Here is a 17,311-nt window from a genome sequence, read left to right as displayed (position 1 = left end):
GGACAAGTCACTTAATCCTTTTGGCCTCAGGTCCTCATCTATAAAATAAACTGGAGAGGGAAATTGGAAACCTCTCTAATATCTTTGCTAAGCAAACCCTATGGGGTCACGAAGAGTTGGGCACAACTGAAATGACTGAACAAACAAATGTTTTAAAATTATTATGGCCAACCCTCACAGTAATTAAATATGCCTTTATTTCCTTTTTAGTTTCAGAAGTATATCAGTTACTCTGCTTTCCCAATGATACTGACGCAAAAGAACTACTGCCAATCATGGTATATACTATGAGCATCTAATTAATATTAAATTAAAGGAGACAGCTAGGATTGAGAGCCTGGCCTAGAGATGGGAGGTCCTGGCATCAAATTTGTCCTCGGATATTTTTTGGCTGTGTGACCTGGACAATTGCCTAGCCCTTACTAATCTTCTGCCTTACTGATACTTAGTACTGATTCTAAGACAGAAGATAAGTTATTTTTAAAAATTTAATAGGAAAATACTTCACTGTCTGAACTCTTTCATTTTCCTTCTCTAGTACTTCTTTATCCTGAAATTCCCTGAAAAAATTAAACTTTTGCATTTCAACAAATCTTTCTTTCACAAAGACAGACTTCAGATGCAAACTAATCTGTATAAATGGAAAATTACTCAAAGAACAAACTATGTCTTTACTCAGAAAATGGAATAATTTAATAATAGTCCTATATAAAAGAATATCATTTCCTTTTTAACTTACAATCTTTATTGATTAGCATTTTTTAAAGTAAAAAAGTCTCGGCCTCTTAAATTTTGTGGTTGAATACTCCAAACATTAGGAGTCTTGTCCTTCAAAGTAGTAGATGATCACTGTACCACTGGTATTATAGTTTTCTTTCTTTATCTACTTAATCTGTAAACCAGGGTTACTTTTCAGGAAGGGAATGTTTAGAAGCTTTCTGGACTATTTTCAAGAGTAGATGATAGTAACAATTTCCTAGATGAATATTAGTAGTATCATAGAATTGCTGGTATTAAGGGATCTTTCTCTAAAAGTCTAAAATCCCTGTGATCTTTTGCCATCAAGAATGATTGAAGCCCTGGAGATGCCATGTAAAAGCTGATTTAAGAGTAGAGGGATCTCAACATGGAATTGAGTAATCTTGAGATAGACTAACTCATTTGGAGTGTTAGCTTCCTACGGAAAAGAATTACTCCAATGGTATGTTTTTGGCTCAGCTTTTTCAGCCTAATTCCATCTTATTAATATTGGTTATCTGACATGCTTTATATGCTGGTTAATGTTTTGACAATGTTGGAATCTGTCTTTGGACCAAGTAGAGAAGGTCATGATTTAGAGAAGGTCTTTGATTTCATGACCACTAACATATTGCAATTCAAAGATATTTTGAATTCATCAAGAAGAGTTTGAATCCTTGACAGTTATGATCTCATAGTGGTTAGTGTAATGTAGTCAAACAGTATTTTCTTTTTTTTAACAGGTAAGTACCCAGTTGTGGTCAAAACAACATTTGAATAATATCATTGTGCATAATCTACATATGATATAAATGAGCTATTTCAGAAGAAGTGAAGAACCACATTTGCAGTTGTAAAATCACAGTAGTAATTTTTGCTGAATTAGCGTCTCCATTTTTCAGTTATTTAAAAAAACCTTTTGAAAAATGAAAATTATTGCTCTATTTTTAATTTTCTCCTTAGGGTAACATGTATCTCATATTTAACTAATTCCACAGATTTATCTATGTTTAGTTATAGTTCTAGAATACTTATTCTCTAGTAAAAAATTTGAAAAATACCAAAGATACAAAGAAATATAAAGAAAATTTTGTAAAAGTTCCCAAATAATAAAGAATCACTTAGGAGGAAATTTCAGAATTTGAAAGTAACTAACACCAATGAAGATATTTCAGAAACAACACACCAAAAACCTAAGTATTTTGTTCAGTATATTAACTCTGTAGCTGCATATTGCTTTTCTTGTTCTAGAAACAAACATGTCCTTTTGGTAGTGTGGCAGTTGAGGTCCTAGATGGTATTTCCAGCAGTTTAAAAAGTAATAGCTCTTTGAACAAGCGAGACCCATGTGAGGTAACATAAATGAATCAAAACAGTGAAATCTAGCCGTTGGTTTTACCACAAAGTAGTTTTGGTCTGTATGTGCAGGAAAGGATTACTTTTTAATTAACGAAATGATTAATGGTAGGTCGAGATCTTACCGTGAGATATATTTTAGATATGGCTTATTTCAGGTGTGAGAAGACTGAAAATGTCAAAATAATTTTCAAAAATTAAGACATAGCATTTTTAAAAGGCACATGAGTCATAAGATTCATATTAATGTGATGTACTTTTCTGTTCCAAAATCAGATTGTATCTTAAAAATAGAACTCATTAATTAGATTTTATTTCCCAATATGTTGGAATATGTTCAACTCCAATAAATGGAAGAAAATACATTTTAGAAACTCGAGGAACTGTTTTTTATTAAGAGCTTCAATAGCTCTTTCTTGTCTTCAACATTTTTAAAATTGTATAAAGTTTATAATCTAGAAATTTAGTTTGCAGAATAATACTGTCCAGCAGATGTCACTGTGCACACATTAATACTGTTTAGTTGCCAAAGTGCATGCTTATTTGATGTGGTCTTGATAGTTTTCATCCAGCATTTCTATACCAAATGATTTTTCCATTTGTCTCATTTGAAAATTACCAGCAAAAGTGCTCATGTGATAGCCCACTTTTTCACTATCCAACAATTCTACTATTTCATGTTGACGAGCCCAGTGAAACATTGGCAGAAATACATGTTTCTATGGAATCAAAAATCTCAACTTGAGGACCTTAAGAGATGTTCTGCTACAGCTAACTTCTTTTAGAATAGAAATTATTCTCATTTTTATAAATAAGATATTTGAGCTGATCCAGTTAAAATTGTAAATAAGATAAACCATTACAGAAATATGTTGGTTTGAAAACTAACCTTAAGCATATAGATTACCTCATTAAGACTTAATTTGTATTGAAGTCAAAATTAAATCTCAAATGAAAACCTATTGACTTGACCCCAACCAAGTCCTCATATTTAAGTTTTCTAATTTCATCTGAATCCTGTTTAACACTGTTCAATCTTCTTTATTCCCTGGCACATTCCCTTAGTGACTCATAGATCTAAAATCAGAAGGAATCTCATGGGTCATCTAGTCTAATCCTGTCCTTTTAGAAATAAGGAAATTGGGGCAGCTAGATGGCTCAGTACATAGAAAGTCAGGCCTGGAGACAGGAATTCCTGGATTCAAATGTGGTTTAAAACACTTCTAGCTGTGTGACCCTCGGTAACACTCTTACCCCTAATTCCTAGGCCTTACCACTCTTCTGCCTTGGAACCTATACTTAGTATACTTCTAAGTCAGAAAGTTTAAGTGTTTAAAAAAACTAATGATGAAATTGATGCCAAGAGGGATTAAGTGTCTTGTCCAGACTTACATAGGCAGTAAACTTCAGGGGGCAGGATTTACATCCTAGTTTTCTACCTCCTGAGCTAGTACTCTTTCCTCATTAATAGTCCTGCTGATTCAGTCTTCTCAGACTCTTTATGTAATCCCATACCTCTTATTTTTACCCTCTTCTCTAACTCAAAACGTGATGGGGTTTTTTCGTCATCCTCTAAGCCAGTGATTCCTGAAGTGGGCACTACCACCCCCTGTTGGGTGCTGCAGCAATCCAGGGAGGTGGTGATGGCCACAGGTGCATTCATCTTTCCTATTAATTGCTATTAACATTTTTAAAAAATTAATTTCCAGGGGGCTAAGTAATATTTTTTTTCTAGAAAGGGGGCAGTAGGCCAAAAAAGTTTGGGAACCACTGCTCTAATCCTTTCTTCCACTCTCTAAGAAACATGCTCCTTCTCAGTTTTGATGGTCAGTCTTTTTACATGCACTCACAATTTCATTGCCTCCAGTCTTCTCTAGAGCTTGGCTCCCTCTGTTATTGCCCCCTCTTTCTAGCATCTTTAATTTCCTCGTTTGCTGGCTACTTCTTATTATGCCAATTAACTTGTACACTTTCTCTTCCCTGGAAAAATTTATCTCAACTCATGAACCAGGATTAGTGGTAAAGAAGAAAGGAAAACAACTAAGGTGGAATACATGGTAGAGATGAAAGAGAATACTCGGGGCAGGGGGAGAGGAGAGAGAGTTATCCTGAGGAACATTTTTATAAGTGCACATATTTTTAATGCTGGGAAAAATTTTTTCTTCTTGGAATGCAATTTTTTATTTTATAACAAAATCATGTTGTTTCCATTATGCTATTGAAGGCTGAACACTTTTAGTAGGACAGTGTACTTTAAAATTTTTAAACTAATTTTGACATCTTTTCTTATTCCTTTCTCCTGCCTTCCTCAGTGAGCCATACCTTATAACAAAAATGGAAAAAAGAAGGAGGAAAAAATCCAATCAATAATCAGTATATCAACCAAGTCTGACAGTATATGCAATGTTCTGCACCTATAATTTCTATCCGCTGCAAAAAAGGAAGTGGGAAGATGCCTTTTTCATCTTTCTTTGAGTTCAGTTTTGTTCAATATAATGATACAGCATTCAGTTTGGGATTTTTTATTCTTTCCATTGCCATTATTTTTGAAAAGTGCATTTTTCACAAGTATACTATTGCCAGGGAAAAAAAATTGGCTTTTTGGAGAATTTTCTTTTCTGTGAAATGCTACTCAAAAAGTTGGGAAGGAAGCACAAGCCTCAGACTTTTTCTTGGGTATATAAAATGACTTCTCTTGGCTTTGCTGAATATTTCTTTCCTGCAAGACTTTCTGTCATCTATCCTCCATTTACTATCCTATGTCTTTCCTTTCTTTCTCTTCCATACTTCTTTAGTATGTGCCTTATTCATACTTTCTTCATTTCTTTACTCCCTGCAATCTGGTTCTGCTTATATCACTGCTACAATTTTATTCTTAAGTTACCAGCGAACTAATAAAGAAATTCAGTTATTTCTCAGAGAAATTTCTCAGTTATCATTCTTTTAAATGACAACTTAATGTGTATAACATTTGACAGTGTTAAGAAATCCCTCCCAAATATATACCCCATTCTAAGCCTTCTAATTCAACGAAGTTTTAGAGTGGTTTGTTTTCTTAATTATAATGGCTAAACCAATATTACATTTTATTAATTACTTATAAAAAGATACACTAATACTCTTTCTTAAACTTTTAAGACTGCTGAGAAATCAGGACAAATGGAAAGATCAAAAAATGCAAGGCAAAGGCAGCATGACTTCAAGGTAAGTTAAACGTGAACATTTTTTATCAGAGTATTACTTATTAGGTACTTATATTTTTTAATATTCAATTACTCATTTTTAAAGTTAGAATTCATCCTTGATTCTATAATTAACATATAACATTAGCCATATTAATTTATAAGAGTATTGCTTTTTTTTGTTGTTTTTTTAAGAAAATGATTCAGGAAGTGATGTACTCACTGGTTAAATTAATTCGTGGAGCATTACTCCCATTCAGCCTCAAAGAAGGAGAGCTAAGACAATATGGTGGCTGGGAGATGAAGTCTGAACTCTCTGGTCAGTGGCTGACTCATGTCATCCAGACTGTAAGGTAACTCAGGATACTAGCACATAGCTGTCTTAGAAAGATAAACTATTTAATTTTTTAGATAGCTGAAAACACAGGCAGTTCTAATGTAATTTCAAATTACATTTTCAGTAAAGAGTTTTTTCCTTGGCATCCTCTTTTTTATTCTTCATTATTGCCTGCTCTCCATCTAAACTGTCATCTAACAATTCCTTACAATCTCTTTTTCCCACCTCAATTAACCCTCAAAACTAGTACCCAGGGAAGAGACTTTCTAGACATTTAAATAACAGGAATGCTTCATTAAGCATTTAAGCATGATCTGCTTTTTCTGTCTAATGAAAATATCTTGTGATATCTTAGTGTTCAGTCTGTGTTATTCTAACCTCTATTGCTACTTAGCTTTTTTTTCTATATCGGCATTAAATCCATCTCTTAGTTTCGTAAGTGCCTTACAGTTGCTATCATTTACATAGTAGCATTAGTATTTTTTGATGACTTTGGCAAAACAGTATCTTAATGATAATCTTAAACATGGTTTCATGTTATGTGTTTCACAGGCTTACTTATGAATCCTTGACTGCCCTTGAAATACCTAATGATTTGTTACAAAACATCCAGGATCTTATTCTGGATCTACGAGTACGTTGTATAATGATCACCTTGCAACACACTGCTGAAGGTAATTCAAGAAAGAAGGATAATAATTCCTCTTGAATTATCGAACTATTGTCTCAAAGAATGTCTTATTTAAAGTGATCCTAAGCCTTTGTGTAGTCTAGCATATATTTGACAAATTTGTAGTTCCTATAGAATTTCCTGAGCAGTATCATTAAAAATAAAAAATAAAATTCTGAATATTGATGTAGCAAAGTGGATAGAGCATTGGGCTTAGAATCAGAAATACATCTTCATGAGTTCAAATCTGACCTCATACACTTACTAGCTATGTGACTCTGGCAAGTCACTTAACCGCTGCAATTTCCTTATCTGTAAAATGACCTAGAGAGGGAAATAGCAAACCATTCCATTAGCTCTGCCAAGAAAATGCAAATTTGGAGTCATGAAGAATCAGACACAGCTACACAACAATATCAACCACAAGTGAGTATTGAGTAAGACTTAAAGAAATATACTAGAGCCTTTTAAGTCTACCTATCCTACCCTAACCCCTTTGCTGACCTCCAATCTCTCATCTCCAACTTTATTCCTGAATATTTCCGACAAAACTCAGTTGGAAGAGAGAGAAAATTCCTCTAAAAATAACTAAAGAATATATAAAATATTTGGAAATCTGTTTCCCAAGATATTCACAGAAAATATCCAAAACATTCTTTATAGAAATAAAGATAGACTCAGATACTTGAAGAAACCTTAACTGTTCATTATTGGAAAGTGCCTCTATAACAAAAATGACAATACTTCCTTAAGTTAATTTATTCATTATTTTGCCAAACAAAGTAATAATAAAAATATTTGCTACTGGTAAAAAAATGGAATATATTAGTAAATTGACACAGTATTTGATAAGCCCAAATATTGTAATTTCTGGGGAAAGGATTCACTAGTTAACAGAAACTGCTATAAAACTGGAGAACAGTCAGACAGAAATTAGGATTAGACCATTATCTCATGATATACCACAATAAGCTCCAAATGGATATATGATATAAAAATAATAGGCCATTGGATCTAGGGATAAGCCAATAATTCATGACCAAACAAAGGATAAAGAGAGTCACAGAAGATGAACTAGATAACTTTGATTACTTAAAGGTGAAAAGTTCCTGCACAAGTAGTCAATCAATAAACATTTATTACTGTATGCCAGACACTATATTAAGTTCTGGGTATATAAAAAGCAGCAAATGACAATTCCTACTCCCAAGGAGTTTACAATCTAGTGAAGAAGGCAATATTCAAATATTTACAATGCAAGCTACATACAAGATAAATAGGAAATAATTAACAAAGGGAAAGTAGTATAATTAGGAGGATTTGCAAAAGGCTTCCTATAAAAAATGAGAATTTAGTTGGGAATTAAAAGAAAGTTTGGAACTCAGGCAGAGATGAGGAAGAAGAGCATTCCAGATACAAGGGACAACCAGAGAAATTTCCTGGAGCTGAGAGATGGAATATCTTGTTTGAATAATAACCAAGAAGGCATTATTACTGGATCAAAGGTACCTACATAGCAAAGAAGAAGGTTTAAAAAGACTGGGAGGTAGAAGAAGGCTTGATTATGAAGGGGAAGGACTTTGAATGTCAAACAAATAAAATTTTAGTACAACTAAAAGTAGAAGGAAATGGCTAACTTGGGGAAATATTTGCATCAAATTTCACTATTAAAGGTGTGATGTCCAAGATATAGAGAAAGCTGATTTAAACATAAAATAACTAGATCCATTATAAAATAGACAAATATCAAAGGATATAAACATGAAGTTTTCAAAAGAAGGCATGTAAACCAAGAATATCCACATGGAAAAAATGCTCCCAACCACTAATAGAAAGAGAAATACAAATTAAAATAAACAATAAGATAAATGCCAAGATATCCCCAAAAGGACTTGCAATTATTGAAGAAGATGTGAGAAGACATGAATGCACCATTTGTGGAACTGCTAATTGATCTAGCCACAGAGAAGTTTATCCAAAAAAAACCACCAAACTGTACATTAGATGAGATGAGAGAGAGGAAGAGAGAAAGAGAGAAAGAGAGAGAGAGAGAGAGAGAGAGAGAGAGAGAGAGAGAGAGAAAGTTCCACATGCACGAAAGTATTTATAGCAACCTTTCCGTTAACTGAAAATTAACAGAGTGAACATTAATTGAAGAATGACTGAAAAAATTATAGTATTTGAATGCAATTAAATATTATACCATAGAGATGAGTAAAGTGGCTGATTCAGAAGAACTTGAGAATACTTTTATGAACTGATGCAGACTTTGAACAGAACTAAAAGGACAATTTACACAATGATAAAATTGTAAAGAAAAACAAGTGGGGAAATATCAGTTTGTCATCCGATGTCAGTTGTCAAGCTTTTATTAAGTATTAACCATCTGCCAGAAACTGTACTGAGTTTTTGGAATAAAAAGGAAGGCAACAACATGGTCCTGCCCTTAAAGAAGAGCTCACCTTGTAATGTATGGACATCATGAAAATAGTGGTAGACATACAAGAGACATCCACTATAAATGGAAGATAATCTCAAAGGGATGGCCCTTGCAGTGTGGGGGATGAGAGATAGGCCTCCTACAGAAGGTGTAATTTGAATTGAATCTTAAATGAAACCAGAGAAGGAAGAGAGAGATGTGAGGAAGAACAACATTCTGGGAATGAAAGGATAACCAGTGCAAATGCTTATAATCAGGAAATGGAATGTCATATATGAGGGGGGAAAGCAAGTACTGTAGATCATAGACTGCATGAGGGAGTAGTGTCAAAACCCTGTGAATATAGAAAGGGGCCACATAATAAAGGACTTTAAATGCCAAATAAGATTTTACTTTTGATTTTGCAGGGAACTAGTGGAGTTTATTGAGTTGTAAGGAGTAACATGGTCAGACCTGCACTTTGGCAGTTGAGTAGAGTAGGGATTGGAATAGGCAAGATATCCAAGAAAAAACTAATTAGGAGGCTCTGATAGCAATCTACATGTGACACAGTATAGCCCTGTGCTAATTAGTGGCTAGGTGAATGGGAAGAAGGGCATGTAAAGGAGAGAGTCTGAGAAGATAGAACTGAAAATATTCAACATCAGAGTGTAAGTGAAGAGTCAAGAATGACACTGAGGTTGCAAACCTAGATGACAGGGATAAGTGCAATAACTAGCCACCCTTATAGAACACCAGTGATAAAATATGCTTCCCAGATCTTGACAGAAAAGCGATGACTACGGCATCAAGGTGATTCAGTGGATAGAGAGCCAGGCCTGGAGTTGAGTACCTGGTTTCAAATCTGAGCTCAGATACTTCTTAGCTCTGTGACCCTGAGCAAGTCACTTAAATCCAATTGCCTAGCTCTTACCACTCTTCTGTCTTGGAATCAATATTTAGAATTTATTCTAAGAAGGTAAGGTTTAAAAAAAAATCAGAAACCTAGAGCAGTTATGGTGAACCTTTAGAGACCCTCACTCTGCATGTGAGCTGCCCCCTTGCCCCAGATAGAGAAGAGAGGAAGGTCTCCCATTGGGCTGCTGGGTAGAGGGACGAGTGATGTGGAAACTGTCCTTAGGCATGGTGGAGAGGGGGAGGAGAACAGCCCCTCTGACATGCATGCCATAGGTTTGCCAACACAGACCTAGAGGTTCAAGAAGAGATTTTCCAACATGGTTAATGCTTGATGATTCAAACATTGGCCATGCTCATTTGTTAAAAAAGAATTCCTTTTTGTTTGGTGGGGGAGAGGTGAGAGAAAGTAGCAGTAGTGAGAATGATGCAAAAAAAAAAAAGTATAAAAGAAAGAAAAGACAAGTTATCCCAATTAATTGTATAGTTTTATATACTTTTGGCTCTTATTTGTACATGGAAACATTCATATTTGTTGATGTTTGTCAAATTTAGGATAACAAAATTTAAAACCTTGGGAAAAAATGAAAAGAAGAAAAAAAGAAACAATATGTCTTCATACTAGTATTTAACTTTATTGGGAAAATATAGTGAACAGAGTTCATTCTGTTGTCCAAATCTAACAAATGAGACAGAATATTTCTATGATTACTGATGCCACTTGTTATTGACATATCTATTTAGACCAAACAAAATCACAGACTGACGTGATATTTTTATTTCTAGGGGTTCCATTGATTATTTGAAATGAAAATTAAGTTTTGATTTTTAATACAGATATAAAAAGATTGGCTGAAAAGGAAGACTGGAATGTTGATAATGAAGGCCTGACTTCTTTAGTAAGTATAATGGATTCTTTAGCTGCTTTTTAGTATAGTTACTATTGTTATATGCATTTCCCCCACCCCCTTTTAAAGCAATACACTGAATTTTTGTGTTGTGTTTAGTGTGAAAAAATATTAATTCTCTGCATTTTCAACCTTGAATGGAAGAATATATTCTTAAGGAAGTTTCTCTTCCCAAAATCCACTAATTCTCAGGCATTTAATATTACAATATTACCTCAGCTATAAAACAAACCAGTAAAAAGAGTCTGTGCTAGCATGCAAAGAGCAGCTGCTCTGGTGTCAGGGGACTTGGGTTCCCATTGCATCTCTGACACTTTCTATGTTCCCTTCAGTGAATACCCTTAATCTACCTGGACTTTGGGCCCCATCTATAAAATGAAGAGATATATTAGATGTCCTCCAGTCTCTTCTAGATCCAAATCTATGATCCTAGTGAACTGAGACAGCTCTAGACTAATTCCTATACTATAATCCCCAGCTCTCTAGTCTTGTCTCTGCTCACTACTTGCAAAACTCCAACCTTGCATTACTCTCACCATGTGCCCTACTTAATTCTTACTTAAATGCTATTAAACATAGTTGAAAGAAGTCACTCAACTATATTAATTATATCCGTTGCAAATTTTTATTATCTAATCTCCACTAAGCCTTTACTTTAGCTAGACAGTTTTCTCTAATTGATTTCCTATCCCATTTATCACAGCTACTGTAAGCCTTCTCACTACCCCTACCCCCATAGCCTCACCTCATACCCCTAAAATGAGGACATTCACTACAGGTTTCCTCTTCTTTTCTGTTTTCTTCTCTAGTCATCCTGGCATCATCTCCCACTATTACCTTTTTATAGTGTTTAATGAAAAGGTAATCCTTCTCCTTACCCAATGCCAGTCTCTCTACCTATACTTTTGATCCTCTCTCCTATCTTTAGCTTCAGATTGCTTCCATTATTATCCCTCATCTCTTTCCCATCTTCAATCTCTCCCTGTCATTTGGTCTCTTTCCTGTTGCCTAAAGATATGTCCAGGCCTCCCCCATTCATTTAAAAAAGAAAAAAAACAACCCTCCTTATATCCTGTCATCCCTGTTATCATCCTATATCTTTATTCTCCTCAGCTAAAATCTTTGAAAGAGTCAGCCTTGTTCAGTGGTTTCACCTTCTTTCCTTCCATTGTCTTCTAAAATTCTTTCTAATTTGTCTCCTGATCTAATCATTCAGTGGAAACTACTCTCTCCAAAGTCACTGCTGTGAATATTTAACAAGGCTCATTTCCTTCTTTTTTTCACTGCATCTTTCTTGACTTCCCTGAAGCAACATTGTATATTTTTTCCTTTCTGGGTCTTAGTTTTCCAATAAAACTGACTGTTCCTTCTCAGATTTCCTGGATGAAACTTCATCTATGCCACATCCACTAACTAATACTGAGTATACCCCAAGCCTCAGATCTGAACTTTCTTCCTTTTTCTTTCTTCATTCTCTCACTTGATATCTCCATCTCTCATCAATTCAGTTATCATCATTATGCATATGATTACCAGTCTGTCTACTCACTCTCATCACCAACTGCCTGTTAGACATTCAGCTTTGATTTCCTTTGGGCATCTCATACTCACCACATATAAGGAAACACATGGAAGAGTAGAAAGATTACTGGCTCTAGATTCAGAGTTCAAATCCCACCTCTGCACATTATTACCTTATTGACCTTGCCTTGGACAAGGATTCCTTCTTTTGACATCAGTTTTCTCATATGTCAAACAAGAATGGTTGTCTAGATAGCTTCTGAGATTTCTTCTAGCTCAGGATCTATGATCTTATGATCATATACCTAAAATGGAACTCATATTTTTTCCCCAAATGCATTCCTCTTTCAAATTTCTCTATGATTGTCAACCTCGGTGTCATACTTGGCTCCTCACTATCGCTACCTCCACATACCTATGTTTCCAAATTTTGTCATTTCTATTCTCACAGTATCTTTTGAATAAACCACCTTCTCTCTGTGTTCTCTCTGTGTTCTCCCAGCCTCTGTGTTAGTATAAGCTATCATAATTTCTCTCCAGAACTAATTCAATAGCCTCCTAATTGGTTTCTCTCTCAAGTTTTTCACCATCCATTTTCCACACAGCTACCAAAGTGATTTTACTAAAGTTCAATTCTGACAGTGACTCATCCCTCTTTAATAAATTTCAGTAGTTCTCTTTTACCTAATCTAATATAAACTCTTCTGTTTGGTATTCAATATGTTTGACAACCTGGCCCCTTCCTATGTTTTTAGTCTCCTCCACATTCTCCTTGGTCCACCCATACTGGCCAAATTGTTCCTTACACATGATTTTCCCTCTCATATCCCTGTGCTTTTCTGCTGCATCTCCCATGTGCCTAGAATTTTGTCTCTCTTCATCTCTGCCTCCTGGAATCACCAGTTCCTTTCTAAATTGAATTCAGGCTCCATTTTCTATAAGTGACCTTTCCCATGCTACACTTATTATGTTCCAGGCCTGTACTAAATATTTTATAAATATTATCTCATTTGATCCTCCCAACAACCCTGTAAGATAAATGCTATCATTAGTCACATTTTACAGATGAAGAAATGGAAGTAGACAGGTTAAGTGACTTGGTCAAGATCAGATAGCTAGTAAGTATCTGAACATGTGTTTGAGCTCAGTTCTACTTGACTCCAGACCCAGTGTTCTATCTACTGCACCACCCGCTGCTGGTATTTTTCTCACTAAGGTTGCCTAGTTTTACTTTGTATATTGTATATTGCCTTTATGTTCATTTTGTGTCCTCATTAAAATGTAAGTTCCTTGAGGGCAAAGACTTTTTCAATTTTGCCTTTATATCCTCATTGTTTAGCATTGATCCATGGCATGGTACCTAATGAATGCTTATTGATAGTTGTACTTTCCTTTAAAATTACCTTTCTTCTGCATTTCCTCTTAAAAATGTTTGTGTAGGATTATTTTTTCATAATAATTAATTTTAAAATAATTTTAAAAAACTACTACTAATAATAAAATACTTATTTTGTTTTTTAATTATAATTGACTTGATTATTTAGCATTCTTAATTTTTTCAGAAAAGTTCGTTGTAATGATAGTATAAACCTAGAGGAAATCATCTTTAATGAACACTTCTAGCCTTGCTGTAAATATATATTCGTCTATGATATCAAATTAAGATCCTCAGTGGATAAGTGACTTCCACAATGTCACACAATCAATAAGTAGCAGAACTGGTACTAGCCCAGGTCTTTTGAATCATACTGTTCAGTCCAACCCAATTTATTTATAGATAATGGAACTGAAATTTTAAAAGGTAAAGAAACTTGCCCCAGGTCACATAGACATAGTAAGTGGCAGAGCCAGGATATATGCATAGACTATATATAATTACATATTATTATTGTCTTAACTTCCCTTGACTTCAGTCTCCTCATCTGTCAGATGGACACATTTGGTTTTACTTGATGTAAAACCAAAGGCAGTATTGCCTTGAGGCAGTGTTGCCTAGTGATAGAGAGCTGGCTTCAAAATCAGGAATGCTTGTATTTAAGTCATCTCCTGCCCCACCCCCCACATCCTTGCTGTGTGACTCTGGGCAAGTCACCCAACCTCTCAGTACTCTAAGTAACTTTCTAAAACTGTATGTTGCAAAGAAGGCACTGACCTGCACTAAATAGATTTTCCTTCTCTGGGAATTCTCTATACCAATTAAATCACAAGTCTTGTCCCTGTTTTCCATCCCTAACAAAGACCTGATGAAGATAAAATAATATAAAAGAATTGAAATAACTTTGAATTCATTATGATTATTTTAAAAAGTGAATGGAAAAAGCAAAACAGCTTTTGATATTAAAAACAGTTCTTGAAAGAAAATGTTATGTCTATACGTTTGACCATATATCAAGGACCTAGTCCTGTGTTGGTGAAGATGTGGCACTCATGCCCTGGCATGCTTCTTCCCTCCACTTCTCCATAGTGTCTGAGAATATTTTTTGTATACCCTGCCCCTTTGTCCAGCAGCCCAATGCAAGTACTTCCTCCCTCCACTCTCTGGGGTGATGCAGGGGGCTCACAGGTGGCTTTGAAGGTGCAGTTTGGGCATGTGATTTCTAAAAGGTTTGCCAACGCTGACTTAAAGTATGTTTTTTAAGACTAGCCATATCTGTATTATAACGGTGGGGCATCAGGGATGTTAACTATTATTATTAAAATGTAATCTATGGGGCAGCTGGGTAGCTCAGTGGATTGAGAGCCAGGCCTAGAGACAGGAGGTCCTAGGTTCAAATCCGGCCTCAGACACTTCCCAGCTGTGTGACCCTGGGCAAGTCACTTGACCCCCATTGCCTACCCTTGCCAATCTTCCACCTATAAGTCAATACACAGAAGTTAAGGGTTTAAAAAATCTAAATCATTTGTGGGTTCACACTGGGTTGAAGGAGAGACAGGACCAACCAGGATAGGGAGACCAGGGTTTACTGCCAAGCTGTTAACTGTCACAGGAATGGCAGTTAGGCCCAATAGTCACTCAGACCTCCTAGGCTACGGTCTATGGAACCAGCAGGCAAAAGGTAAAAGTTTATAACAGTCTAATTGAGGGAAGCAATAAAAAAGAATGGGAATAAGGGATTCTATACTTACAACCTAAGGGCAGACCACAGGGGCAAGGGAAGGACTTGACTACACTATTCTATTGACCTAAGCCAGGCAGGGCCCAAAGGAAGCAGTACTGGAGTCACAGGGAAAAGCTCCTCCAAACCTGGTTCCAGTCAGGTTTGGTCAGCTCAGCTAAAGGGCCTGAGGATGGCTTTCAATTAAGGTCTCACGGTAAAACCAAGGATGGTCACAGGATGCCAGGAGCCAGCTCCACCAGGACAGATGATCCAAGGTATCCAGGTAGGGAGAGTGAGTTTACAATGCTGTCCACCAGATCACAAACCACTTCCCGAGTTGGTGCTGCTCTGCAGGTCTGTTGTCCACTGCTGAAAGCCTCCACCTCTCAGGATCCCAGGGAATCTGGATACAGTTTTTCCCTAACTCCGAGCTCTCCCAGGGTTAGCAACAGTTATGACCAACCACTAATGGAGTCTCTCTCTTGGACTAATGGAGTCCAAGCCCCACTTCCTGCTCCTTCATTCCATCTTGGAATCCTCCAGCCTTTCCTGCTAGGTCCAACACTAATAGTAAATTAATCTTTCTCACAACAGTATCAATCTATATACAATGTTATCCATTGAATCAGGCCATATGACCACAATAGAGAACAATTTTTTAACTGATTACTGTAGATAAGTCTATGTCAAAATATTCTGTAACTTAGTGAAATGATTACCACAGAAACTTGTTTGTAGTTAATTAAATAAGTTTGTCTGTTATAGTGAGAAATCTTAACCATAAAGCAATTAATTTCCAAGTCATGTGAATTTGCACAAATAAGTAACGTAAAACCTGATTTCAGAGAAAGTATTTAGGGAAAGAAACAAATGACTAATGACCAAAATACTAGTACCTTATGTGAATGAATAATCCTAGAAAGTAATCTATCTGACTCAAGTCATTAAGGATATTTTCTAAAGCCATTTTTATAGAGACAGATTCCATCACTATAGACCTGAATGCAGGTCATGTGAAAGTTCTTTAGCCAAAACACACAGGACTAACTTAGTGAGAATGTTAGTGGATAGTTAGACTGAACATGGAAGTTATATTGCAGACTTTGGTCTCTAATGCTCTAAATGGACTCCTCATTCTATTTTCACTCTATATCAATGAAACCCAGTCTCCCATGGTTCCTTGATGGAAGGCTTTTCTTTATCTCTTACATCTCATACTCTGTAGCCAAATCCTGTTGATTCTTCATCTACAATATATTCACATCTACACTCTTCTCTCTAATTCCACTCACATATATAACCCCTAGACACTTCAACTCTTACAATCACCTTTTTACTTTATTAGGCATATTTGATAATATTTTTCAAGGTGATGAATTGGAATTTGATTCTTTTATGAACTCTAACTCTGTTGTCATGTTAAAATCTACCCAGAATTATCTTCCTTAGGTTTACCTCCTTCATCAAGCATTTAAGGTTCCTCACTATGTTACCTTTTCTTTTTCAGTCTTAATACATGTCACGTGCCTCCACATACCCAACTTCAGACTAGATTCTTTTTGTCTTTCCAAAAGTATTCTGGGTCTTCCTGCCTCCATATTTTGCTCATGTGCTTTTTCCTTGTTTGAAAATTTTTCCTTTGTTGAATTCCTATAAATCCTTTAAAGCCCAAGTTAAATCCCAACTTATTCAAGAAATGTTGCCTCTTCTTCCCTCCCCCCTTCAACAAAGATAAGTTTTCCTCCTTTGGGCCTCAGAGCACTTTGTCGTTACCTCTCTAATATTTAATATCATAATATATATCTGCAGTACTTCTATTATAATAGTATTTATACAAATATATGTATATATATATACATATATATATACACACACACACACTTCTGTAACACTTAATATTATAGTTAGCATATGTCTTGTCCTCTTATTAGATGGAAGTTCCATTAGACCATACATAATTTAAGCATTTTATTTTCCCCCATCATCCTTTGTGTACTTTGTATATAAGGAATGCTGACTCTGTAAAATTAGAAGAGTGAACTGGATCATCCCTGGCATCTCTTTCAGCTCTAGATCCAGTGCTTTTTTATGAAAATGAGTTAAATTGAATAAAATTTGTCATTGTACCTTGGACAAGTTACAAACTTTGCATAGGCTCCTATAGATA

At 35.5% G+C, this 17,311-nt stretch overlaps 1 protein-coding gene across 1 annotated transcript in view; it reads left to right on the top strand.

Annotated features, from left to right (window-relative positions):
* Positions 1-17,311, top strand: part of EXOC2 (exocyst complex component 2) — a 217,412-nt gene that overhangs the window by 111,477 nt on the left and 88,624 nt on the right. Inside the window, exons 14-17 of the mRNA XM_044668235.1 lie at positions 5,233-5,298; positions 5,472-5,629; positions 6,166-6,287; positions 10,455-10,516. Of these exons, the coding sequence (XP_044524170.1) occupies positions 5,233-5,298; positions 5,472-5,629; positions 6,166-6,287; positions 10,455-10,516 (408 nt within the window). The remainder of the gene's footprint in view (positions 1-5,232; positions 5,299-5,471; positions 5,630-6,165; positions 6,288-10,454; positions 10,517-17,311) is intronic.

Source organism: Gracilinanus agilis, chromosome 1 (genome assembly GCF_016433145.1).
Source record: "Gracilinanus agilis isolate LMUSP501 chromosome 1, AgileGrace, whole genome shotgun sequence".
NCBI classification, from domain to species: Eukaryota; Metazoa; Chordata; class Mammalia; order Didelphimorphia; family Didelphidae; genus Gracilinanus; species Gracilinanus agilis.
This window is presented reverse-complemented; position numbering and strand designations above follow the sequence as displayed.